The 26,183-nt window shown below is 64.5% G+C and overlaps 1 protein-coding gene across 11 annotated transcripts in view; it reads right to left on the bottom strand.

Annotated features, from left to right (window-relative positions):
• The window catches only part of Kif1a (kinesin family member 1A), an 89,403-nt gene that overhangs the window by 45,049 nt on the left and 18,171 nt on the right, over positions 1–26,183 (bottom strand). For 6 of the 11 annotated variants that reach the window (XM_070002754.1, XM_070002852.1, XM_070002937.1 and 3 more), the window contains exons 2-17: positions 24,515–24,674; positions 22,748–22,824; positions 22,087–22,266; positions 21,352–21,417; positions 20,509–20,687; positions 18,434–18,545; positions 17,174–17,251; positions 16,478–16,543; positions 15,832–15,849; positions 9,651–9,726; positions 6,762–6,840; positions 5,799–5,941; positions 5,318–5,344; positions 3,915–4,048; positions 478–557; positions 59–134 (exon numbers count right to left, since the gene is read on the bottom strand). In XM_070002754.1, coding sequence (XP_069858855.1) covers positions 59–134; positions 478–557; positions 3,915–4,048; positions 5,318–5,344; positions 5,799–5,941; positions 6,762–6,840; positions 9,651–9,726; positions 15,832–15,849; positions 16,478–16,543; positions 17,174–17,251; positions 18,434–18,545; positions 20,509–20,687; positions 21,352–21,417; positions 22,087–22,266; positions 22,748–22,824; positions 24,515–24,620 — 1,497 coding nt within the window. In that variant the 5' untranslated portion in view covers positions 24,621–24,674. The remainder of the gene's footprint in view (positions 1–58; positions 135–477; positions 558–3,914; positions 4,049–5,317; positions 5,345–5,798; positions 5,942–6,761; positions 6,841–9,650; positions 9,727–15,831; positions 15,850–16,477; positions 16,544–17,173; positions 17,252–18,433; positions 18,546–20,508; positions 20,688–21,351; positions 21,418–22,086; positions 22,267–22,747; positions 22,825–24,514; positions 24,675–26,183) is intronic. The other 5 variants (XM_070003028.1, XM_070003115.1, XM_070003334.1 and 2 more) reach the window with 1 other exon arrangement.

The raw sequence follows: 26,183 nt of genomic DNA, 5'->3' as shown, positions 1-26,183 counted from the left end.
CCCAGGGGCAGCACCCACCCACAGGAGGGGGTGCCAGGGGCCTGGGCCCAGCTCCTACCTTTTTGGGGGAGAACACACCCAGGGTGCCGCCGTCCTCCCGCATGGCCACGCCCATCTCCGCCAGCAGGGCTTCCCTGGAGGTCAGAGCCGGGGTCAGCGTGCCGGGAGCCCAGGCCTCAGTGCCGGGCAGCGCGGCAGGAGCCAGAGGCGGCGCCACGCTCTCCGGTCCGCTCCGTGAGGGACGGCGTCCACGGCTGGCCCCAGCCTTTTTGCATCGCCAGGCCTCCATGGCCAGTGGCCACGGCCACGCAAGGCAGAGGCCCACGGGTCAGGAAGAACGGGTCTGTCCCGTGACCGGGGCGTGACCGGGGCGTGACCGCTCGAGGGTGTGCAGGTCAGGGTTCCGTCACGTCCGGCTGGACCGTGGGCCCCTCGCTGGGCCTGCCCCGCCCTGGGCTCAGCGTCCCCACCGCTCACCTCTCCATCCGAATGGCTTCCGTCCGCCGCAGCTTCTCCTCCCAGGTCTCGTTGAGTTCAGCAATGATCTTTTCTGTCTCCTGTGAGAGGAGCAGGACAGAGTGGGTGAGGTCTGGGTGGGGAAAGGGGCTGCAGAGCCCTGAGGCTCGGGCTCCTACCCACAGCGAGGCCTAGGGGATGGCGGAGCACTCACAGCCCCGCAGACATCAAAGCAAACCCAGCACAAGCCAGCCAGGGCCGTCCTTCCCACAGAGACGCAAGGGCTCTGTCTGCTTCTCCACACACATGAACCCGAGCAGGCCTCCCACACTCCCGAGGACCCTCTGCCCTTGTGACCGAGCCACCCCCCCACCCCCCGGCCTCGGGCCAGGCCTGTGACCATGTCCCTCAGCCCCAGACTCTGGACTCTACTGCACAGCCGCACCACAGTTGCTCTGAGGAAACTTGGGGGAGAGAGGGGCAGAGCCAGCCCAAGCCAGCGCTGGGGAGCGGGTGGGGAGAGGGGTCACACAGGACAGCAGGGTGGGGACAGGGGTCACACACACAGCAGGGAGGGGACAGGGGTCACACAGGACAGCAGGGAGGGGACAGGGTCACACAGACAGCAGGGAGGGGACAGGGGTCACACACACAGCAGGGAGGAGACAGGGTCACACAGCAGGGAGGGGACAGGGGTCACACACAGCAGGGAGGGGACAGGGTCACACAGACAGCAGGAAGGGGACAGGGTCACACAGACAGCAGGGAGGGGACAGGGGTCACACAGGACAGCAGGGAGGGGACAGGGGTCACACACACAGCAGGGAGGGGACAGGGTCACACAGACAGCAGGGAGGGGACAGGGGTCACACAGCAGGGTGGGGACAGGGGTCACACAGACAGCAGGGAGGGGACAGGGGTCACACAGACAGCAGGGAGGGGAGAGGGTCACACAGACAGCAGGGAGGGGACAGGGGTCACACAGGACAGCAGGGAGGGGACAGGGTCACACACACAGCAGGGAGGGGACAGGGTCACACACACAGCAGGGAGGGGACAGGGTCACACAGACAGCAGGAAGGGGACAGGGGTCACACACAGCAGGGAGGGGACAGGGGTCACACAGGACAGCAGGGAGGGGACAGGGGTCACACAGGACAGCAGGGAGGGGACAGGGGTCACACACACAGCAGGGAGGGGACAGGGGTCACACAGCAGGGTGGGGATAGGGGTCACACAGGACAGCAGGGAGGGGACAGGGGTCACACAGCAGGGAGGGGACAGGGGTCACACAGACAGCAGGGAGGGGACAGGGGTCACACAGACAGCAGGGAGGGGACAGGGTCACACAGACAGCAGGGAGGGGACAGGGGTCACACAGGACAGCAGGGAGGGGACAGGGGTCACACACACAGCAGGGAGGGGACAGGGTCACACACACAGCAGGGAGGGGACAGGGTCACACAGACAGCAGGAAGGGGACAGGGGTCACACACAGCAGGGAGGGGACAGGGGTCACACAGGACAGCAGGGAGGGGAGAGGGGTCACACAGGACAGCAGGGTGGGGAGAGGGGTCACACAGGACAGCAGGGAGGGGACAGGGGTCACACACACAGCAGGGAGGGGACAGGGGTCACACAGACAGCAGGGAGGGGAGAGGGTCACACAGACAGCAGGGAGGGGACAGGGGTCACACACAGCAGGGAGGGGACAGGGGTCACACAGGACAGCAGGGAGGGGACAGGGTCACACAGACAGCAGGGAGGGGACAGGGGTCACACAGGACAGCAGGGTGGGGAGAGGGGTCACACAGGACAGCAGGGAGGGGACAGGGGTCACACACACAGCAGGGAGGGGACAGGGGTCACACACACAGCAGGGAGGGGACAGAGGTCACACAGACAGCAGGGAGGGGACAGGGGTCACACACAGCAGGGAGGGGACAGGGGTCACACAGGACAGCAGGGAGGGGACAGGGGTCACACAGGACAGCAGGGTGGGGAGAGGGGTCACACAGGACAGCAGGGAGGGGACAGGGGTCACACAGACAGCAGGGAGGGGACAGGGTCACACAGACAGCAGGGAGGGGACAGGGGTCACACAGACAGCAGGGAGGGGACAGGGGTCACACAGCAGGGAGGGGACAGGGGTCACACAGGACAGCAGGGAGGGGACAGGGTCACACAGACAGCAGGGTGGGGAGAGGGGTCACACAGGACAGCAGGGTGGGGAGAGGGGTCACACAGGACAGCAGGGAGGGGACAGGGGTCACACACACAGCAGGGAGGGGACAGAGGTCTCACACACAGCAGGGAGAGGACAAGAGTCACACAGCAGGGAGGGGACAGGGGTCAAACAGGACAGCAGGGAGGGGACAGGGGTCACACAGACAGCAGGGAGGGGACAGGGGTCACACAGACAGCAGGGAGGGGACAGGGGTCACACAGCAGGGAGGGGACAGGGGTCACACAGCAGGGAGGGGACAGGGGTCACACACAGCAGGGAGGGGACAGGGGTCACATAGAGGGGATCTCACTGGACAGCAGGGAGGGACTCGGGGGTCTCATGGGACAGCAGGGAGGGACTCGGGGGGCTGCTGGGTTCTCTCGAGACAGCAGGGAGGCGCTCGAGGGATTGCGGGGGTCTCATGGGACAGCAGGGAGGCGCTCGGGGGACTCGGGGGTCTCACGGGACAGCAGGGAGGCGCTCGGGGGGCTGCGGGGGTCTCATGGGACAGCAGGGAGGGACTCGGGGGACTGCAGGGGTCTCATGGGACAGCAGGGAGGGACTCGGGGGGTTACGGGGGTCTCATGGGACAGCAGGGAGGGACTCGGGGGGCTGCGGGGGTCTCATGGGACAGCAGGGAGGCGCTCAGGGGGCTGCGGGGGTCTCACAGGACAGCAGGGAGGGACTCGGGGGGCTGTGGGGGTCTCACGGGACAGCAGGGAGGGACTCGGGGGGCTGCGGGTGTCTCACGGGACAGCAGGGAGGGACTCGGGGGGCTGCGGGCGTCTCACGGGACAGCAGGGAGGGACTCGGGGGGGCTGCAGGGGTCTCATGGGACAGCAGGGAGGGACTCAGGGCCCTCAGCCCCCTGCCACCCTTCTCAGTCAGCACAGCTCTGTGTGATGCCAGCTGAGAGCTGCCAAGAAGGGGCAGCCGGAGGCAGGACGGGACTCCCGCGCGCTGGCCACTGCACGCCTCCTGCTCCCTGCCGGACTCGTGGAGAGGCCTCGGCCCGGCTCTCCTCGCGAGTGGCTCTCCCTCCAGGCCGAGCCCCTCACAGGAACTCCCGCCAGGCCTCTGCGCCATGGGTCACGCGCACCTGGCCGCCCCACGCCCCACACCGCCACAGCTGCCCTCCCAGCGGGGCTGCGCCCAGGACGGGGCCGGCCCAGCTCCTCGAGCCTCACTGTGTGCCGGAGCCTGGCCCCTCTGGGACGCGTGCCCCCCTCACCTTCAGCCTTTCAATAGCTTCCTCGCTGCCTGGAGCAAACAAGATGCGCTCGTGGAGGCTGGACACAGAGGCTGCGCGGCTGGACAGGGCGGAGAGCGAGGAGGAGGGGCTCATGCCCACCAGGGCGTTGGTCACTGTGGAGAGAGCGTCGGGGGCTTGACACCGCTCGGCCCTGCCCCCGTTAGCTACGGCTCCCAGGGTCGGACACGTCGGAGGCAGGAAGGGAAGGCCAGGTGGACAGACAGAGGGGGGAGAGAGATGCAGCGGGGAGAAAGCCAGCAGCGGGGCCAGGGGAAGGAAGGGAGCAGAGCCCACCAAGGAGGGGGCCGGCAGCCAGCCAGGCGGGGACAGCACATGCAAGGCCTCTTTTTCTCCTGTCTCCTGCCATGGTGAGGGCCACGGTGCCAGGGCCAAGCCTACTCCCTGCCCGGCCAAAGGCCCGTTCTCCGGACAGCAGCACTCAGGCCCTCTGGACCCCATCAAGCCCCGCCCCACCCCACCACCCACGGCCCCGTCTCCCAACGCCCTTTCCCAGGCTCGTGTTCTTGGCCAGAGGCCGCCCGTGGCCTTGGCTTCCCCAGGCACTGCCATCCACCGGGACACCCAGAACCACGCTGCACCCCTGCGGGGGGCCTGCCCACCCTCAGCTGGGCCTCTGTGCCCCTCTGGGCATCAGACTCGGTATGCTAACCGTCTGGCTAAATCCGGACACAGGCCCGAGGCCCTCTAGAGGAGGAGGTGGGCAGAGGTCCCTAGGGAGCCCCTACTTCAGCCACCCCAGCCCAGGAGTTGGGCTGCGACACCTGGAGGGGAGGTGCCCAGCCCCCCCAGCAGAAGCACACACAGCAGCGCGGTGGCCAGCACAGGGCAGCACCAGGCACGGGGCAGGGTGACAGGAGGCAGCAGAGCCTGTGGTCGAAGGCCAGAGGCAAAGCAGGACAGGGCTGGGCATGGCTGACCATGAGCACGGACCGGGTGCTTTCCAGACAGAGGCCCCGTGGGGGCAGCCGCAGCACTGGCCGGTGGAGGCAGGCCTGAGCCCAGAGCCGGGGTGGCATTGCCTTCCGGCCCTCCGACCCTCGAGTGCTGACATTTGACCTTCCCAGGCTGTGGGAACTCAGGGGTCAGGGTTTGACTTTGGCCACTTCGGGCCTGAGAAGATTTTGCCTACACTCCACCTCCCTGCTGCCTCAGTCTCGGGAAGAGCCAGGAATTCGGCTCGAAGGCAGACACGATCTCCTATCGAGGGGGAGGCCCCTGCGAATGGGGGGCTGCTCTTTATAGCCCCGAGATGGGGAGCCAAGGAAGGTGGTGTCATGGTGGCCCTCCCCTCCCAGCCCGTGCCGCCCTGTGCCCCGGGACCAGGCGGGAAGCAGAGACGCAGTGGCGTGGGGAATACACACATTTGGGTCCTCCAGGCACAGTGTTGGCTATAGGGCGAGCAGGCAGGGGGAGGAGAGACAGAGAAACAGAGCAAGTTCATCTCCAGGGGTTTGCACGCCCACGGTGCAGCGCAGGCGCTGCAGGCAGGTGGCAGAGGTCCTTACCGTGGGGAGAGAGAGCCCGCACCCCCGTGGTCCAGCAGCCATGGCCACCCCGCAGGCTTCCAGGAAACTATGCCTGGCCCACCAGGACCAGCTCCACACCCAAACCGTGCAGTTCCACCCAAGCCAGGGCCGGAGCACCAGCCTGGCCCCACGCCCTCCCCAGACATGCTCTGCCCGGGAGCTCAGCAGGGGTGGGGAGTCACGGGGCTCCACGCACCCGCCCACCCTGCTCTGGCCACAGCCGGCCATGGGGGCCCCGGGAGTCAGGACGCAGTGGCCCAGGAGGCCCGGAGCTGGAGGCCCAGGCCTGCCCAGGGCAGCCCTCGCAGACACTCACTGTCGGTGATGTCACCCAGGCCCTGGGCGTAGAGCAGGTCCCGCAGCCGCGTCACCTCGTCCTTCAGCTCCCGAATCAGCTTGTTGTTGGGGTCCTCGTTGATGACGGCGTTGCAGCGGATCTGCTTGGCCCGGTCCGCATACCTGGGCAGGGGAGGCGGGCGCAGGGCTGGGGAGGCAGATCCCCGCCCACGGGCTCAGGGGTGCCCAACCTGGGGTGAGGTCACCCCGCCGCAGGCCCCTGAGGATGGCCCCACCTCTGAGGGGCAGAAGGGAGAGGGCCTCCTGCCGCACAGGGGCCCTTCGCGTCTGCCCGGCTCCGGGGCAGAGGCCAGCCACGCACAGGCCACGGCTTACACCAAGTGTCAACACATGCATACATGGGCACTAGCCCCGCTTCCCACTGCACCCAAAATGGTAGCCAGAGTCAGCCCAGGCTGCCTCCAGGATGCCCACCCGTCCCTGACATGCCGGCCAAGCCGGGTTCTCACAGAGCAGCACTGGAGAGATCAGATCAGGACTCGTGAAGTCCAGGCAGCTCCCCACCCCACCCCCATCCCGTGGTCTCCCCCCTCCCCCCCGCCCCCGTGGCCCTTCCTCCTCCCCCGCACCCCACACCCACCCTGTCCCCATGGTCTCCCCCCTCCCCCACGCCCCCATGGCCCTTCCTCCTCCCCCACACCCCACTTCCATCCCCATGGCCCCTCCCCCATGCACCCTACGGCCCCTCCCCCTTCCCCCCTCCCCACTTCTATCCCAGTGGCCCCTCTCCTCCCCCTCCCCCACACCCCTGTGGCCCCTCACCCTCACCCCGTGGCCCCTCCCCCATGCCCCCGTGGCCCCTCCCTCATGCCCCCTGTGGCCCCTCCCCCATGTCCCCGTGGCCCCTCCCCCTCCCCCATGCCCCCGTGGCCCCTCCCCTCCCCCACGCCCCCCGTGGCCCCTCCCCCTCCCCAGGCCTCACCTCAGCGTGCTGAGGGTCTCATCATAGTTGATGTCGGCAGGGCTCAGGGCTGCCACCATAGCAGTCCTGGAGTTGCCACCTGCAGGGAGACGACCCGGGTACCCCAGAGGCTCAGCCTAAAGCTGGGGCCTCACAGCTCCCTCCCTCCCATTGGCACTGTCAGATGAGGAGACTGAGGCAAAAGGGGAAACTGAGTCGCGGCCTCTCCTGGCACCCCATGACTGCCAGGGCTGGCTGTCCACCTGCCCTCGCCACCCCACACATGGGGGGCCGTTAGCACTCCGCCACCTCACACATGGGGCCGTTAGCCCCCCACCACCTCACACACGGGGCCGTTAGCACTCCGCCACCCCACACACGGGGCCGTTAGCCCCCCACCACCCCACACATGGGGCCGTTAGCCCCCCGCCACCCCACACACATCACCCCACACACGGGGGGCCGTTAGCCTCCCACCACCCCACACACGTCACCCCACACACGGGGCCATTAGCCCCCCGCCACCCCACACACGGGGCCATTAGCCCCTACCACCCCACACACGGGGAGCCATTAGCCCCCCGCCACCCCACACATGGGGCCATTAGCCCCCCACCACCCCACACACGGGGAGCCATTAGCCCCCCGCCACTCCACACACGGGGAACCATTAGCCCCCTGCCACCCCACACACGGGGAACCATTAGCCCCCCGCCACCCCACACACGGGGAACCATTAGCCCCCCGCCACCCCACACATGGGGCCGTTAGCCCCCCGCCACCCCACACACGTCACCCCACACACGGGGCCGTTAGCCCCCCACCACCCCGCACACAGGGCCGTTAGCCCCCCACCACCCCGCACACGGGGCTGTTAGCCCCCCGCCACCCCACACACGGGGCCGTTAGCCCCCCACCACCCCGCACACGGGGCCGTTAGCCCCCCACCACCCCGCACACGGGGCTGTTAGCCCCCCGCCACCCCACACACGGGGCCGTTAGCCCCCCGCCACCCCGCACACGGGGCCGTTAGCCCCCCGCCACCCCGCACACAGGGCCGTTAACCCCCCATCACCCCGCACACGAGGCCCTTAGCCCCCCGCCACCCCACACACAGGGCCGTTAGCCCCCCGCCACCCCACACACGGGGGGCCGTTAGCCCTCCGCCACCCCCCACACGGGAGGCCATTAGCCCCCCATCACCCCACACACGTCACCCCACACACGGGGCCGTTAGCCCCCCGCCACCCCGCACACGGGGCCATTAGCCCCCCATCACCCTATACACGGGGCCGTTAGCCCCCCGCCACCCCACACATGGGGCCGTTAGCCCCCCATCACCCCACACACAGGGCCGTTAGCCCCCGCCACCCCACACACGGGGCCATTAGCCCCCCGTCACCCCACACACGTCACCCCACACACGGGGCCGTTAGCCCACCACCCCACACATGGGGCCGTTAGCCCCCTGTCACCCCACACACGTCACCCCACACACGGGGGGGCCGTTAGCCCCCCACCACCCCACACACAGGGCCGTTAGCCCACCACCCCACACACGGGGCCATTAGCCCCCCGCCACCCCACACACGTCACCCCACACACGGGGGGGCCGTTAGCCCACCACCCCACACACGGGGCCATTAGCCCCCCGCCACCCCACACACGTCACCCCACACACGGGGCCGTTAGCCCCCCGCCACCCCACACACGTCACCCCACACACGGGGCTGTTAGGTCCCCCATCACCCCACACACGGGGCCATTAGCCCCCCGCCACCCCACACACGTCACCCCACACACGGGGCTGTTAGGTCCCCCATCACCCCACACATGGGGCCAGTTGTGGAGGGTTCCATGGTGTTTCCTCCGAAATGAAACAGCTTACGCTCCATTCTTCTCCACACCCTCCGGCCCATGTCTGCTGAAGCGCTTTTCTCGGTATTTCACACCAGGTTCACGGCCCAGAGCAGTAATAACTGTGGGAGGACACCGTCCCTTCCCTCGGGATGCAGGGGACGCGGCTGGTGGCCTTGGTGGTTGTGCCAGGGTCAGCACTGACCCCACCCCAGCCCTCGGGACTGCTTCTTACCCCCGCCCCGAGTGGACTGGGGGTCCTGCCTGCTCAGGGGCCTGCGCCTCCATGCCATGCCCCGGTGTGACTCTCTGGTCACAGCGGGAAGAACAAGGTCTTGCCAGACCCCAGGAGGGGTTATAGGAGGGTCGCCCCTGCCCCCCACCGTGGGAGAGGCCTGCCGCCAGCTCCTGCACCTCACGCAGGGATGTGAGTTCTGTGACCCTCCGTCCTCTCTCAGCCTCCCACTGTCCCCCGGAGTCCCCTCTACTGGCCCCACCTGGCACACCTGCCCTGCACACCACGCTGCCGGAGCCAGAGACGGGCCTGGCTGGATGTGGGGTACAGCTACCGCGGCCAACACCCAGACCCCAGCTTCCCTCCGGCCGGTGCACCGCTCCCCAGGCTGGCTGTGGACACAGCGGGGAGAAGCCTGGGCCAGTCCGTTAGGGTGGGGTCCACGCGGCCCGGGCCTGCTGCCATCATCCTGCGTATCCCTCAGGGCTTGGAACTCAGGCAGAGAGGAGTGGGGCTCACGGAGCCCTGTCCCTCAAAAGCAGCAGACAAGCAGAGCTCCCCAACTCACTAAGTCCTAGATTAATGTTACAGATAGGGAAACCGAGACCTGGAAGGGTGGGTGCTTGGTCTGGGTGTCACCACCTGCCTTGCCCACCGGGGCGCACATCTGCCAGCCCCCAAAGCCACCCTGGCTCCCGGGGACAGGGCCTTCCAGAAGGGCCCCACTGGGAGGGGCTAGCCCTCCCGGTTACCCCCCCCCCGCCCCGCTGTGCCCAGGAAGCGGGGCAGAGCCCCCCTCGGGGCCCCCAAGTCCTCACCCAGGTTCTCCCGGAGGAGCCAGGTCAGCACAGAGTCTCGGTACGGGATGAAATCAGTCTTCTTCTTTTTCTTGTTCTGTGAGGACAGTCAGGGTTAACCCGCACCACGTCAGGGAGGCCAGGCTCGGGGCCTGCGGTGAGCCTCCCAACCAGAGGCCCTGGCCCAGGCCACGCTCTCGGGCCATTCCCGCCTGAGGCAGCTCTGCCCTCACCCACCCTGCTAGGTCTGGGTCACCCGGCTGGCCCCGAGTGGAGGGCAGACTTCACCGGCCAGGCGCCTTCCCTCTGCCCTCCAAAACAACACCTTCTGGCCAAAAGGAAGGGGCCTCACAACCAAGGAGGGTCACCCAGCACACCTCTCCCCTTCCACAAGAACCAGCTCTCCCCTTCCCCATCAAACCCTCTCCCCGCTTCCACACAGAACCGGCCCTCCCCTTCCCCATCAAACCCTCTCCCCCCTTCCACACAGAACCGGCCCTCCCTTCCCCATCAAACCCTCTGCCCCCTTCGACACAGAACCGGCCCTCCCCTTCCCCATCAAACCCTCTCCCCCCTTCTGAAGCCAATCCCTGGGCCCTCTGTAACCATCTGTCCTGTCCGACCTCCAGGGGGAACGGGCGGGCGGGGGGAGCAGGGAAGGGGAGGCTCTCTATACTCTTGCTCCTAATGGCTTTTTATACCTCTGTTAAGACAAACAGCAGTCCCTCAAAATAGGAACTCATCCCTGTGTATGGCTGCTAGGGACAGCTTTTTTTCCCCCGCTGCCTGTGCTGGCTTTGAGCTGTGATTCTCTGATCTCGGCCTCTTTAGGGACAGCTTCTTATGGATACTTTCATGATTCCGTCAATGGTGGCTGGAGTAACTTTCCAGCATCTACTAGTTGGTGCATGTGTTTGCTGAAGTATCTGCAGAGCCTCCATTACCAGCCCCAAGGCCCGTCCGGGGCCACACCCTGGGGATGCATACAGGTGCTGTCTGCAGGCTGCGCGGTTTCCATGGACACATACACATCGGCTGCTGCACTTCAATCCCCAGCAGAGGCTCCCCTGCTCACAGGTGATGTGAGTTCTGAACACCCCGAGCCCCACTGTCAGGAATGCCCTTCCACGGTGGGCACTCTGCTCTCCTTTTGGAAACTGGGTAGGTAGGAAAGCAGCTGGCTCACTGGCATGCTGAGTGTGTATTCCTGCGGCTACGGGCGTGCCGCACGGCCTGCCTTGTTTGCACAGGAAGCCCCTGCAGTTGCTCAGCCACTGCCGCAAGGAGCCCGAAGCCCCCCACGACATCACTGCCCGCTTCCCCTCTCCCTGTGCTCTGGCACCCCGTCTGACGCTCCCACCACCTCCCAGACCCACCCACTCTTCGCCTTCCGTGGAGTCCACCGTCTCAAGCCCAGGTCCACGCCACGCCACTCTTCCCTGCCCACAGGCTGTCCTTGCCCTGACCCGCACCTCACACAACAGTCCACGGCTGACTCCAGCCCAGTCAGCGGCTCTGGCCTCAGACTGAGGGCCTCGCAGCCCTTCTGGCCGCAGGAGGGGAGCTGGTCCCTAAAAGGCTTCTGTCAGTTCTCACACAGCTGACCGCCTCATGGTCCTTACAGAGTGGAGCCCAGGTCTCAGGTAGCTCCCACTGCACCCGCACTGCACCCCACTGCACCCCACACAGCATCCATCACTGCACCCGCACTGCACCCCACACAGTGTTCAACACTGCACCTGCACTGCACCCCACTGTACCCCACACAGCGTCCATCACTGCACCCGCACTGCACCCCACACAGCATCCATCACTGCACCCGCACTGCACCCCACACAGTGTTCAACACTGCACCCGCACTGCACCCCACACAGCATCCATCACTGCACCCGCACTGCACCCCACACAGCATCCATCACTGCACCTGCACTGCACCCCACACAGTGTTCAACACTGCACCTGCACTGCACCCCACTGTACCCCACACAGCATCCATCACTGCACCCGCACTGCACCCCACACAGCGTCCATCACTGCACCCGCACTGCACCCCACACAGCATCCATCACTGCACCCCACACAGCGTCCAACACTGCGCCCCCACTGCACCCTACACAGCCTCCAACACTGCACCCGCACTGTACCCCACACAGCGTCCATCACTGCACCTGCACTGCACCCCACACAGCATCCATCACTGCACCTGCACTGCACCCCACACAGTGTTCAACACTGCACCTGCACTGCACCCCACTGCACCCCACACAGCATCCATCACTGCACCCCACATAGCATCCATCACTGCACCTGCACTGCACACCACACAGCGTCCATCACTGCACCTGCACTGTACCCCACACAGCATCCATCACTGCACCTGCACTGCACCCCACACAGCGTCCATCACTGCACCTGCACTGTACCCCACACAGCATCCATCACTGCACCTGCACTGCACCCCACACAGTGTTCAACACTGCACCTGCACTGCACCCCACTGCACCCCACACAGCATCCATCACTGCACCCCACACAGCATCCAACACTGCACCTGCACTGCACACCACACAGCGTCCATCACTGCACCTGCACTGCACCCCACAGTATCCAACACTGTGCCCGCACTGCACCCCACACAGCCTCCAACACTGCACCCCCACACTGTGCCCTGCAATGCACCCCGCACTGCATTCCCACTGCTCCCTGCACTGCCAACACTGCACCTGCACTGCATTCCCACTGCTCCCTGCACTGCCAACACTGCACCTGCACTGCATTCCCACTGCACCCTGCACTGCCAACACTGCGCCTGCACTGCATTCCCACTGCTCCCTGCACTGCCAACACTGCACCTGCACTGCATTCCCACTGCTCCCTGCACTGCCAACACTGCACCTGCACTGCATTCCCACTGCTCCCTGCACTGTCAACACTGCACCTGCACTGCATTCCCACTGCACCCTGCACTGCCAACACTGCACCTGCACTGCATTCCCACTGCACCCTGCACTGTCAACACTGCACCTGCACTGCATTCCCACTGCTCCCTGCACTGCCAACACTGCACCTGCACTGCATTCCCACTGCACCCTGCACTGTCAACACTGCACCTGCACTGCATTCCCACTGCTCCCTGCACTGTCAACACTGCACCTGCACTGCATTCCCACTGCTCCCTGCACTGTACACACTCCCACTGCCCCCACATTGCACCCTGCAGTTTCTCATGGAACCCTGTAGTTTCCCATGGCTTCTCGCACAATGGTTCCCTCACACAATTCTTCCGTGGATGCCCAGTCTTCAGTGTCTCGCCCTTGCATACTTCCTGTACTCCTATAGTGCACCGCATACTTCCAGTTCCTAAACGATTCACCACACAGCTCCCTTTCCAGATCCTCCTGCAGATGGAAATACATTCTCACACCGCTGCCCGGTTAGTTCTGCACAGGCTCCACATGGATTCTGGCTCCATCCCACGGCTCCTCGTGCATTCCAGGTTCCCACACGACACCTCCCCTGGGTCTCAACGTCTCCGCATTCCCTTCACAACGCTCTCTGTACCCTAAGTCACACATGTTCTTGACTTCTCAGAGTTCCCTGCAAAACCTTTTCTGTACTCTAAGTCTCTCTCTCTCTCTCTCTCTCTCTCTCTCTCTCTCTCACACACACACACTCACACACACACTCACATGGAGTTCTCACGCAGTACTCAATACAATTCCACATGGCCCCTCAATTCTGCACACAATCCTTCAGACTTGGGCACACCCCTGCGCAATTCTGTAACGGTTCCTAGTAAGGACACGGTTTGTTTCCCCTCGAACATTCCTTCCTCGGTTGCAGTAGTCCATCCATTTCCCACACGGCCCCCCAGGACACAGGTCCCTCTTGCGGTGCCACTCACGTGGACCCACACAGCTCCCGTTCCCCATTTGGCTCCCCATACAGCTCAGTTCCTCAGTCCTGCATGGTCCTCAGTGCCTCGGGCACAGTGCTGCGCACAGTCCCCTTGATTTTCCTAGCTCTCTGGCTCCTCACAGCCCCTCCACTGCTCCCAGCACCATTCCTGGGTCCACGCCCAGTTCCAGACAGTCCTCTCACCGTTTCCACCCATCTCCCACACGATCTAAACTGTATCTCGTGTGTCCACAGTTCCTCGTGCAATCCACCTCATGGGCCGACAGCCCTCCAACAGCCCCCCCCCAGAACACCCCTGCGGGGCTCCTCCCTCACACAGGCCTCCCGGCCGCCTTCCTCACCTCAAACTTCCTCACGCACGTGGGTCCTTCACAGTTCCTCAGGTCTGTCTCCCACATTTCCTCACATCTCCCTCCCACAATTCCTCGTTTCCTTCCCACAGTTCCTCATGATTCCCTCCCACGGCTCCTCACATTTCTCTTTGTTGCCATTCCTTTCCTCCTGTCTCCTTCCTCCCATTTCCTCTCAGTCCCTCCTGGCTTCCTCCCAGTCCCTCCTGGCTTCCTCCCAGTCCCTCCCATTTCCTCCCAGTCCCTCCCATTTCCTTCCAGTTCCTCCCATTTCCTCCCAGTCCCTCCTGTCTCCTTCCCACAGTTCCTCCCATTTCCTCCCAGTCCCTCCTGGCTTCCTCCTAGTCCCTCCCATTTCCTCCCAGTCCCTCCCATTTCCTCCTAGTTCCTCCCATTTCCTCCCAGTCCCTCCCATTTCCTTCCAGTTCCTCCCATTTCCTCCCAGTCCCTCCCATTTCCTCCCATTTCCTCCCAGTCCCTCCTGGCTTCCTCCCAGTCCCTCCCATTTCCTCCCAGTCCCTCCCATTTCCTTCCAGTCCCTCCCATTTCCTCCCAGTCCCTCCCATTTCCTTCCAGTTCCTCCCATTTCCTCCCAGTCCCTCCCATTTCCTCCCAGTCCCTCCTGGCTTCCTCCCAGTCCCTCCTGGCTTCCTCCCAGTTCCTCCCATTTCCTCTCAGTCCCTCCTGGCTTCCTCCCAGTCCCTCCCATTTCCTCCCAGTCCCTCCAGACTTCCTCCCAGTCCCTCCCATTTCCTCCCAGTCCCTCCTGGCTTCCTCCCAGTCCCTCCCATTTCCTTCCAGTTCCTCCCATTTCCTCCCAGTCCCTCCTGTCTCCTTCCCAGTTCCTCCCATTTCCTCCCAGTCCCTCCTGGCTTCCTCCTAGTCCCTCCCATTTCCTCCCAGTCCCTCCCATTTCCTCCTAGTTCCTCCCATTTCCTCCCAGTCCCTCCCATTTCCTCCTAGTTCCTCCCATTTCCTCCCAGTCCCTCCCATTTCCTTCCAGTTCCTCCCAGTCCCTCCCATTTCCTCCCATTTCCTCCCAGTCCCTCCTGGCTTCCTCCCAGTCCCTCCTGGCTTCCTCCCAGTCCCTCCCATTTCCTCCCAGTCCCTCCCATTTCCTTCCAGTTCCTCCCATTTCCTCCCAGTCCCTCCCATTTCCTCCCAGTCCCTCCCATTTCCTCCCAGTCCCTCCTGGCTTCCTCCCAGTTCCTCCCATTTCCTCTCAGTCCCTCCTGGCTTCCTCCCAGTCCCTCCCATTTCCTCCCAGTCCCTCCTGGCTTCCTCCCAGTCCCTCCTGGCTTCCTCCCAGTCCCTCCCATTTCCTCCCAGTCCCTCCCATTTCCTCCCATTTCCTCCCAGTCCCTCCTTTTCCTCACTTTCCTCTCACAGTCCCTCCTGGCTCCCTCCCACCGTCCCTGCGTGTCTCCTCACACAATTCGCATGTCCTCCCACAACCCCACGTGCTTTCTCACCTGTCCTCTCCGATCCCTCTGTGTCCCCCACAGTCCCCAGCCTTTCCCACCCCGCCTCTCCTAACTCCACACATAGGCCTCCCCTGCCCCTGCCTCTCCTCACCCCAGGGCTCTGTCACAGGCCACTTCTTTAAACCCTCAGGAGCTTTGCGACTAACAAACCGACTAACAACTGGACTAACAACCGTCTTGCTGTGTACCACACTCAAAACTTGTTTTCGCTCTCCTTGAGGTTTATGTTCACGTCTCTGCCTTGCCCTTGCTTACTGCCTGCCTCCCCACTGCAGGCGGAGTCAGAAGAGCTGCGGCGTTCACCACAAGAGCCCCCTGCTAGCTTGGGGCGTAGCAGGGGTGGTGGGCGAGTACATGAGGTAACTGTATGAAGGGGTGAGATGCACTGGGGAGCTGGCGGAGGGCCCCACCTCCAGCTCCACCCCCTTCACATGAAGTAAAGCAGCTTACCTTATTGGGCCCAGAATCCTGAAAAAGAAAAGACAAAGGGGATCTGAGAACAAGAGGAGAGGCTGGACTCCAAGGAGCTGGGGTAAGGAGAGGACCACTGGCAGGAGAGGGCCAAAACAGGCAGAGGCCAGAGCACAGTCCAGTGACCTCAGCCCACTGCCCACACCATGGCTGGCCACGCTGAACTGGCTGTGCCATGTAAGAATGTGACCTCTCTGGCCTCTGTCACCCAACAACCAACTATTTCAGAATAGGGTGGGGTCTTCAGGGAAGGGCAGGAACTCCTGCCCTGCAGGCCCTGCCAACCCTGGGCCCCCTCCCCTAACACCGTGGGCTTCTTCCGGAGGGTACCAGATCAGCACAAGGCAGGACTGCCCGGTGCCATGGCATGGGGTGACCTTGGAGTGGCCCTGAGAGGAAGGAGGCACACCCCACCTCACAGCTGTGGAAACGGAGGCTCCAGGGATTCCAGCTCCGGCCCCGCGGCACCACCTCCCCTGGGCTTCCCATGGGGTCCCAGCTACCTCACCAGAGCTGGCCCCTGTGAACAGGGGTGATGGGCTCCCTCCAGTCCCCAGGGAGGCCCCACGAGGGCCCTCACCGTCCAGCCCGCCAGCCCAGCTCCAGCTGCCGGGAGTCAGCTCACCATTTCAGCCAGGGCAGAGATGACCTTCCCCAGTGTGGTCAAGGACTTGTTGATGTTGGCCCCTTCCTGGGTGTGCAGAAGGTGATCAGGAAGTCAGCAGAGACTCAGTCCAGCATGCTCCCCTAGGGCCTGACCAGTGGGGCACCTGACTGTGTCCCCCGGGGGCCACTCTAGTAAGGGGTGCTGGGCAGGCCTGTTAGAGGCCCAACTGGGCCAGGGAAGCAGTGACTCAGTTTCTCCTCAGTCTCCTCAGCAGCCTGGCTACACCTCATGCATCCCTGCCTGGTACTGCTTCCAGAGCCCCTCGTCCTCCTCAGATTGTGGCAGACAACATGCAGGGCTCAGGACAACAAATCATTGCCTCCTGCACAAAGGACCATGTCCACAGGAGGGTGCCCCTTGGGACTCAGGCGGCAGGTCAGCCCTGCTGTCTCAGCCCGAGTGCCGCTCTGGTGCAAAGGGCTGCTCTCCAGACGGGGCCTCCTGGACTTGTCTACCTGAGCCTATGTTCCAGCAGCCACCTCGGGCGGAAGGCTCTGGCCTAGGGCCCGCCCCCCCACCCCCTCCCCGCCCCTTCCTCAGGATGGCCCTGGGGGTGCTCCAAGCTCCCTCTGTCCCCACCCAACAACCCCATCGCTTGCCAGGCCTGGCCCTGGGCCCTGTCGGCTGCGCCCTGGATGTGGGGCCTGGCCCTACCTTGAGACGTGTGCCTTTGGCACCAGTGGAGTCAGCTCGCTCGCTCCCCGCCAGATCCACGAGGCTGATCTTGCTCACCTGGAACAGCAGATGCATCAAATGCAGGAGCAGCTCCCGCGACGCAGGCGGGGGTCCCACCCCCCAGAGCCATGCGGTGAGCGTGGCCCCGCCCCAGCTGGGGTCCAGTCTCCTTCCCTGCCTGTCACAGCCCTCGGAAGCTCTGATCCGGCCACCCGGCCGACGCAGCCCCCTGCGCCGGGCACTCCTCACAGCCTCCCACCCCGCAGCAGGCGCAGGGGCACTGCCTCCATCACCAAGGATGGAAAGCCAGCCCTGGGAAGACACTACTCAACTGTGTGGCCGCCAGGCTAAGGCCCCCAGGGAGGTGGCCCTCCTGAGCCCACCAGATGTCTCCAGCCCCAGTCCTGATCCTGTCCCGCCCTGGCGCCCGCTGGCCAGCCTTCCTCGGCCTCTCCACTACTTGGCGAGGTCAGCAATGATGTGCACTCATCACCCCGCAGATCCCGGCAGGGGCAGCGGGAAAGCAGGTGCGGTGGTGGGGAGGGCAGGACGGGTGCTGCTCACGATAGGGCAAGGCCCACCCCACACGGGCTCCTCGTGCCAGAGGCTGCTGGGGCCTACCAGAGGCCCGGCCCTCCGGACAGCCCCACTGTCCAGGGAAGGTGGGGGCCCTGCTCTCCCTACCAGCTTGGACCAGCAGCCATGAGCACCGCCGTGTCTGATGCTTCCTGGACCCGCCGCTCATCTTTGCTGCCCCTTGACAGGCATGGCTCTGCCTCCTCCCTTTCCCAGCCCTGCAGTGTCCGTCAAAATTATCAAGCTCGGGAAGTGGCGCTGTAGCTCAAGTGGTAGAGCGCTCGCCTTGAGCTGAAGAGCTGAGGGATAGCGCCCAGGCCCAGAGTTCAAGCCCCACGACCGACAAAAAAAAAAAAAAAAAAAAAAAAATTATCAAGCTCAAAGAGACAGGGCTGGCTGACCCCAGGTCCACAGCCCCTCACCTCTGAGTTCCTACACACACAGCGGTCCCACATTCAGAGGGAGCAGCATTCCAGACCTGGTGCACCTCTCATGCCCAGGGCTGGACTGGCCAGTACCTAGTGCTGGGGAAGACAGGACTTATAGGTCACCAACTAGGCTGGTTAGATTTTCTCACCCTGCCACGGCCATCCTAACCACCCCGCCCAGCCTCAGCCGCCATTCTAGGCAGCACGGCCGACCAAGGCCTCCTGTTACGCTCACTTTCTCCGTGGTAATGTCAGTCTCTGCATCATGGCGCTTCTGGGTGAAGATGATGTTGAACACGGCGTGGGAACGGCTACTGGTTTCATTCATGTTTGTGGCTGCCACAGTCCTGGGAACAGGAGCCCACATGAGAGTTGTCTATCTAGTCCACCTCCATGGGTCTTCTAGCCCTCCTCCATGGGTCATCTAATCCTCCATGGGTCTTCTAGCCCTCCTCCATGGGTCATCTAATCCTCCATGGGTCTTCTAGCCCTCCTCCATGGGTCATCTAATCCTCCATGGGTCATCTAATCCTTGTCCTCCATGGGTCATCGAGTCCTCCTCCATGGTTTACATAATCCTCCATGGATTATCTAGTCCTCCATGGGTCATCTAGTCCTCCATGGGTCATCTAGCCCTCCATGGGTCATCTAGTCCTCCTCCATGGGTCATCTAGTGCTCCTCTCTGGGACATCCAGTCCTCCTCCAAGGGTTTTCCAGCCATCCTCACCACAGCCTTGACCAGCCCTGGGAGAGCCTTAGTAACCCACCACAGCCCTGGGAGCCACAGAGGTGATGTGGGTCAGCAGTATGGCCCTCCTGGGGGATGGACGTCCTAGCCCATGAGGGCTCAGAGGATGCCAGGCCCAGCTCACCTCCAGAACAGAGGGCACAGGGACCCCGGCACTCCTAGGCCTCGTCAGAACGGGTTGGTTACAGGGACCTGACACCCCGAGACCTCGTCAGAACAGGGGTTACAGGTACCTGACACCCCGAGACCTCGTCAGAACAGGGGGCACAGGGACCTGACCCCCTGAGGCCTCGTCAGAACAGGGGTTGGTTACAGGGACCTGACACCCCGAGGCCTGGTCAGAACAGGGGGTACAGGGACCTGACACCCCGAGGCCTGGTCAGAACAGGGGGTACAGGGACCCGACACCCCGAGGCCTGGTAAGAACAGGGGGTACAGGGACCCAGCACCCCGAGGCCTGGTCAGAACAGGGGGTACAGGGACCTGACACCCCGAGGCCTGGTCAGAACAGGGGGTACAGGGACCTGACACCCCGAGGCCTCGTCAGAACAGGGGGTACAGGGACCTGACACCTCGAGGCCTGGTCAGAACAGGGGGCACAGGGACCCAGCACCCCGAGGCCTCGTCAGAACAGGGGGTACAGGGACCTGACACCTCGAGGCCTGGTCAGAACAGGGGGTACAGGGACCTGACACCTCGAGGCCTGGTCAGAACAGGGGGTACAGGGACCCAGCACCCCGAGGCCTGGTCAGAACAGGGGGCACAGGGACCCAGCACCCCGAGGCCTGGTCAGAACAGGGGGTACAGGGACCCAGCACCCCGAGGCCTGGTCAGAACAGGGGGTACAGGGACCTGACACCCCGAGGCCTGGTCAGAACAGGAGGTACAGGGACCCAGCACCCCGAGGCCTCGTCGGAACAGGGCTGCCAGGGAAACGCGGTGCCCAGCACCACCTCAGACGCCAAGGCTCCGAGGAGCAATGCCACTCTCCTGGGGGTCTCAAGGCACAGAGGGAGATAGCTGTTACCCCTCGTGCTGGGGCCAGAGGAGGTGGACTGTCTGGCTGTTACCGCTCGTGCTGGGGCCAGAGGAGGTGGACCGTCTGGCTGTTACCCCTCGTGCTGGGGCCAGAGGAGGTGGACCGTCTGGCTGTTACCCCTCGTGCTGGGGCCAGAGGAGGTGGACCGTCTGGCTGTTACCCCTCGTGCTGGGGCCAGAGGAGGTGGACCGTCTGGCTGTTACCGCTCGTGCTGGGGCCAGAGGAGGCGGACCGTCTCAGCCAGCAGCCCTTCCCTACCTTCCCCGACCCTGTGAGGTCACAGCTCGCTTGTAGCTGCCTTGAGAACTGGAAGCAATCTCTGCCAACCGCCACCGCCCAAGGCCACTGTCACACGGCCCCACTGCCCCCCTCCCCAGAGAGGAGCCCGGGCCTTGCCCAGGGGCCTGGGCACACAGCCCACAGGAAACCAAGCGCGCAGCCATGTCCAGGCTGGAGCTGAGGCCCCCGGGGCCCGGAGAGGCGGGTGTGGCAGGAAGGCCGGCCAGCGCCCTCCCCACGCACCTGGCCTTGTTCCCTGAGTCCATGAGGTCCTGGATGTCGTTGTAGGAGGTGACTGCCAGCTTGGACAGGTCCTCCACGTAGGGCCCGAGCAGCGGGTGCTCCCGAACGCGCAGATTCCCCTTGTTCTTGGGGTTCAGGAGGTCACGGACACGCTCGCAATAAATCTCCATGTAGCTGACCTGCGAGGTCAAGGGTCACGTCAGGGGCCCGAGCGGGAACCTGGGGACCGCCCACTGTGCAGTGCTGCACGGACAGCCCTGGACAGTCCCGGCCAGCAGCCTCTGCACGAGTGGCTGTAGCCAGCACCACCTGCCCGGCTTCTCCCATCCCTGGGGCTCGTCCATGGCACCCTGAGGCCACACCAGGGCCTCCTCGGCCATGGCGTAGCCAGGCCATGCTTCGAGGGGCCTGCACCGCAGGGCAGCCGTCCCCCAACATCTGCAAGTTCAGAACCACTCCCAGCAGTCTCTGCACCTCCATGGGTCACCCTGCCTTAGGTGGGCTTGCTGGCTTGGCCACAGTGACAAGCTAAGGGCCTAGACCAGAGGCAGGACTCACTTCAAACCAGAACAGGGTCACCAATCCCAACTGGAATCCTTGCCCTGGCACAGCAGACGCAGACCCCCCTCCACTGAGTAGAACAGGGGACCCCATGCCCTGGCACAGCAGACGCAGACCCCCCTCCACTGAGTAGAACAGGGGACCCCATGCCCTGGCACAGCAGACGCAGACCCTCCCTGCACTGAGTAGAACAGGGGACCCCATGCCCTGGCACAGCAGACGCAGACCCACTTTCACTGAGTAGAACAGGGGACCCCATGCCCTGGGCAGACGCAGACTCACCTCCACTGAGTAGGACATGTTGTCGTTGGTCGTGTCATTGATTCGAGAGAAGAGGTCTTCGCAGAGCTGCAAGGGCGCAGGGAGACGGTCAGCTAGTGAGAACACGTGGCCTGGCACTCACTCTCCCGTGCCCAGGTCCCTTCTGCACCCTCATAGTGCGCATTTCCAGATAAAGGCTCTGGGAGGGTCTGTACCATGCCTGTGTCTTTAAAACCCACATCCTCCTGGCCAGAATTTGATTAGGTCCTGTGGATCATCTAGCCAACAGTCCTCATCTGCCCGGCTTGGGCCGACACTCCCTAGACTACCCAGTGTTCTCCCTTCCCGGCTCAGGTCCGCTCGGGTCCAGAGGCCTGCCAGGGGCAGGGCTCAGAGAGCTGATGCTCCCAGGGGCATCCGAGTCGCCATCTACGCCTCAGTGCGAGCTGATGCTCCCAGGGGCATCAGAGACACCATCTATGCCTCAGTGCTTGGCCACCTTGTGTCCAGGGCACCTGCCTGGTCCAGACTCACAGCCTCACAGTGCCCTGGAGAGTAACTGCCCAGCCAGCAGCGCCAGGGTCCTGTCCACAAGACACCACTGTCCTGGTGGGCACTGGCTCAACATGGACCTCTCTGTAGCCCAAGCCTGCCTGCCCCTGCCCCCTGGCCCTCCCCTCCCCTCCCCAGCCTGCCTGCTCCTGCTCCCTGACCCTCCCTCCCTCCCGGCCTGCCCGCCCAGCCCTGCCCACGTGCCTGTGGAATGATGCCCTGCTGGTCCTTCTCCTGCTTGCCCATCATGGTGTACGACTTGCCGGCCCCCGTCTGCCCATAGGCGAAGATGCACACGTTGTAGCCCTCGAAGGCGTGCTGCAGCATCTCCTCCCCGATGTCGCGGTACACCTGCTTCTGGGAGGCGTAGTTGATGTCCTCCGGCTGGGACGACAGTGTGGAGGCTGTGGGCGGCTGCGCCGGCGGCCACGGGAGGCAGCGTGCCCCCTCCCCGAAGCCCAGGCAGAGCAGAGTGGAGGTAGGAAGGCCCCGTCGGAACCCTGCCCGGGGGCTGCCCCCCAGAGCAGCCTATGGCTGCCCAGTTGGGACAGGGCAGAAGGGCATCCCAGCACAGCCAAGACCCAGAGGTGGGGTCTCAAGCCCAGCCCACCGTGTGACTGGTAGGCAACCCAGGGCCAAAGTGGAGGCAGGGTCCAGAGGCTGGGAGTCCTTGGGGCTGGGCAGATTCTGCTGGCCGGGTCCTGACAAGAGCCAGATGGCGGGCAGAGGCACAGTGCGACCAGGGGGCGCACACAGCAAGGGGGCGGAGCCAGCATGGCCCCAGGCGGGCCTGCCTCCCCTGGCTGCCTCCCCCTGCCTGTCCCTGCCGACCCCGCCCCACCCTGCAGGCCCCGCCCTGGCTCACCGAAGTGTGTGACCAGTAGGAATAGTCAAAGCTGAAGCTCTTGGGTGTCTCCTTGGGCTGCTTGGGATTCACGATGGCTATGGGGGAAGGAACACAGTGGTCAGCGCTGAGACTAACTCAACCACCCTGTGCACACTCCCCAGTGAGGGCCTCTGGCCAAGAGGAGGAGGAGGCCGGAGACTGCTTCCAGGATGGGCCTCAGTGTCCTCTGCGGTGGACTGTCCGGGCCACAGATGCCTGAAGTCCTGGCCAGGCTGGCCTCCCGGACCGCAGAGGGGCACACCTAGCTTGGAAATGGCATCTTTAAAGATATAGTTATCAAAATGTCAGGTTAAGGAGAGCCTTCAACCCAGGGACTGGTGTCTTTGTAAGAGTAACAACATCTGAAGAGAGAGACCCAGACATGCAGAGAAGGCCTGTGACAAAGGGACAGCCACGCGGCCAAAGTGTGGGAGGCGGGGGGACGTCCCCAGGGGGTCATCAGCCTCACCCCAGGGCTCACACCAGGACGGTTCCCGGGGAGTCATCAGCCTCACCCCAGGGCTCACACCAGGACGGTCCCCAGGGCTCACACCGGGACGGTGCCCAGGGGGTCATCAGCCTGACCCCTGGGCTCACACCGGGACAGTCCCCTGGGCTCACACCGGGATGGTCCCCAGGGGGGTCATCAGCCTCACCCCTGGGCTCACACCGGGACGGTCCTCTGGGCTCACACCGGGACAGTCCCCAGGGGGTCATCAGCCTGACCCCTGGGCTCACACCAGGACGGTCCCCAGGGGGAACATCAGCCTGACCCCTGGGCTCACACCTGGACGGTCCCCAGGGGGGACATCAGCCTCACCCCTGGGCTCCCACTGGGACAGTCCCCAGGGCTCACACCGGGACAGTCCCCTGGGCTCACACCGGGACGGTCCCCTGGGCTCCCACCGGGACAGTCCCCTGGGCTCACACCGGGATGGTCCCCAGGGGGTCATCAGCCTCACCCCTGGGCTCACACCGGGACAGTCCCCTGGGCACACACCGGGATGGTCCCCAGGGGGGGACATCAGCCTGACCCCTGGGCTCACACCAGTACGGTCCCCAGGGGGGACATCAGCCTGACCCCTGGGCTCACACCGGGACGGTCCTCTGGGCTCACACCAGGATGGTCCCCAGGGGGACATCAGCCTGACCCCTGGGCTCCCACCGGGACAGTCCCCTGGGCTCACACCAGGACGGTCCCCAGGGGGGACATCAGCCTGACCCCTGGGCTCACACCGGGACAGTCCCCTGGGCTCACACCGGGATGGTCCCCAGGGGGTCATCAGCCTGACCCCTGGGCTCCCACCGGGACAGTCCCCTGGGCTCACACCAGGACGGTCCCCAGGGGGGACATCAGCCTGACCCCTGGGCTCACACCGGGACAGTCCCCTGGGCTCACACCGGGATGGTCCCCAGGGGGGACATCAGCCTGACCCCTGGGCTCACACCGGGACAGTCCCCTGGGCTCACACCAGGACGGTCCCCAGGGGGACATCAGCCTGACCCCTGGGCTCCCACCGGGACAGTCCCCTGGGCTCCCACCAGGACGGTTCCCAGGCCTCACACCAGGACGGTCCCCTGGGCTCACACCAGAGCCTCCTGACCTCTGAGAACAGACCTCTGGTTTTGCAGGTCCTCCCCAGCCTGTGGCCCGCGACCAGCACCCCAGGGCACGGGGCCAGAGGACAGAGGACCCGTGCTCTGGGTGTGGGTGGGCAGCCGTGCCCCAACCCAGCCCATGCTCACTGGTGGTGCTTCCTGACATCTGGATGATGCACTTGGAGTCGCGGCTCATCTCCCGGGAGTTGAAGGGGCGGACCCTCACCGCCACCTTCACAGACGCCCCGGCCATCTCGGCAGTGGTGTGGGTCCCACAGGCAGGAGCCCCAGCCAGTCAGGACACGCCCTGGAAGAAGGGGAACAGGAATTAGAAGCACTGTCGGTGCCTGGATGGTTGGCGGCGTGGACTCCCTCCGAAACCCCGAAGGACGCGTGAGCGGAGGCCAGAGGCCGGGCACGGCTGGCGGGTGGCGTGGAGGGCGCGCGCCGACCGATGGCTCTGGCCAGAGGCCAGCCAGGCGACAGGAAGTCACCCTGGCGTAAGCGGAGGTCTGTCCCGGGAATGGAAGTGGCAGGAAAGTGACCCCTCCCTCCCCGTGAGCTCCTCCTGGAGGAGCCTCCCCTGGGGACCCAGCACCAGCCTGCACGCAGGTGTGGTGCTGGCCCTGCGGTTCTGCAGCTGTGACTTAGCCCGCTGTGGGCCTGGTTTGCAGATGGCTGGAGTCCAGGCTTGAGGTCAAGATCTGGCCTCCCACGTGCCCAGGCTGTGAGGAATGCTGCCAGCATTCTGAGGCCAACCAGCGAAGCGGCTGCCGCCCAGAGCCGACTCGCCAGGGCTGCCCGACCCCAGCTGCTGCCCCCAAGGGACCTGGTGGCGGACGGGCTCTGGGACCAGTGGAGGGTGAGGGTGCTGCTCTGCTTGGTGTAGGGGAAGTGGCTCTGCCTTTGCTGCTTAGACATGACCTGGAAGTCTGCTCAGTGCCTAGTCCTCATTGCCAAAGCGTCTGGACGGGCAGGGGGGCCTCGGCTCTTTGAACCCACACACTCAGAGCACAGCACGGCCCTTCTGACAGGGTGGATTCTACCTCAGCCCTCTGGTCACCACCTCCGTGAGGGGAACGCGGCGGCGGTGCGCCCTGCGGTGCCGCCCACCTGTTGCAGAAGGGTGTTGCGGCCCTCTGAGCTGTGCCTTGGGACCCGGGATCGAGGCGGGAGATGCACCGGGGAGCAGGAACTGGGCACCGCTGCGGACCTAATTCCAGAACTCTGAAGAACAGCCAAGACTGACGCTGAGCACAAAGCCCTTCCAGAGTCTACCCACCTCCCTGCGACTCACACCCAACCACGACACCTGCAGCGTCCTCCAGGCCCTGCTCCACGCGGGCGTCTGCCAGAGCCCACCCGTGGACCAGCTCAGGTGGACGGGAGGACAGCACGCGACTCTGCTGTGCTTCCTTCCAGGGACAAACTGGGATCTCGGACACTCCAGCAGGGAGCAAGGGGGCAGAGGCAGCCCTGGGCCCAGCGGGTGGAGGCCGGACACGCTCCAGCCCTGGACCTGGAAATCATGAGGCTGACACGGCATGTCTGTCAGAGCCCATGTTCAACTCCACCATGCAAGGTCTGCTCAAGTGTAGCACGCCATCCCTAACCAGCTCCAGCAGGATTTGTGATGTAAGTCAGCAAGCAGAGATGGTGGTGTAGTAAGGACAGATGGCCACCTCTTCATCATCGTGCCGACCGTGAAGCTGCAGCCATTCCCAAAGCTCAGTAACATCACCGGGGCGGGCTGCTCTCCGGAGGAGACAGTGTCCAGTCCACTCACATGCACACACACATGCACACACACACACAC

Source organism: Dipodomys merriami, unplaced genomic scaffold (assembly GCF_024711535.1).
Source record: "Dipodomys merriami isolate MVZ:Mamm:240054 unplaced genomic scaffold, mDipMer1.0.p SCAF_1, whole genome shotgun sequence".
Lineage (NCBI taxonomy): Eukaryota > Metazoa > Chordata > Mammalia > Rodentia > Heteromyidae > Dipodomys > Dipodomys merriami.
Note: the sequence above shows the minus strand (reverse complement) of the source record. Positions and strands in the feature narration are given on the sequence as shown.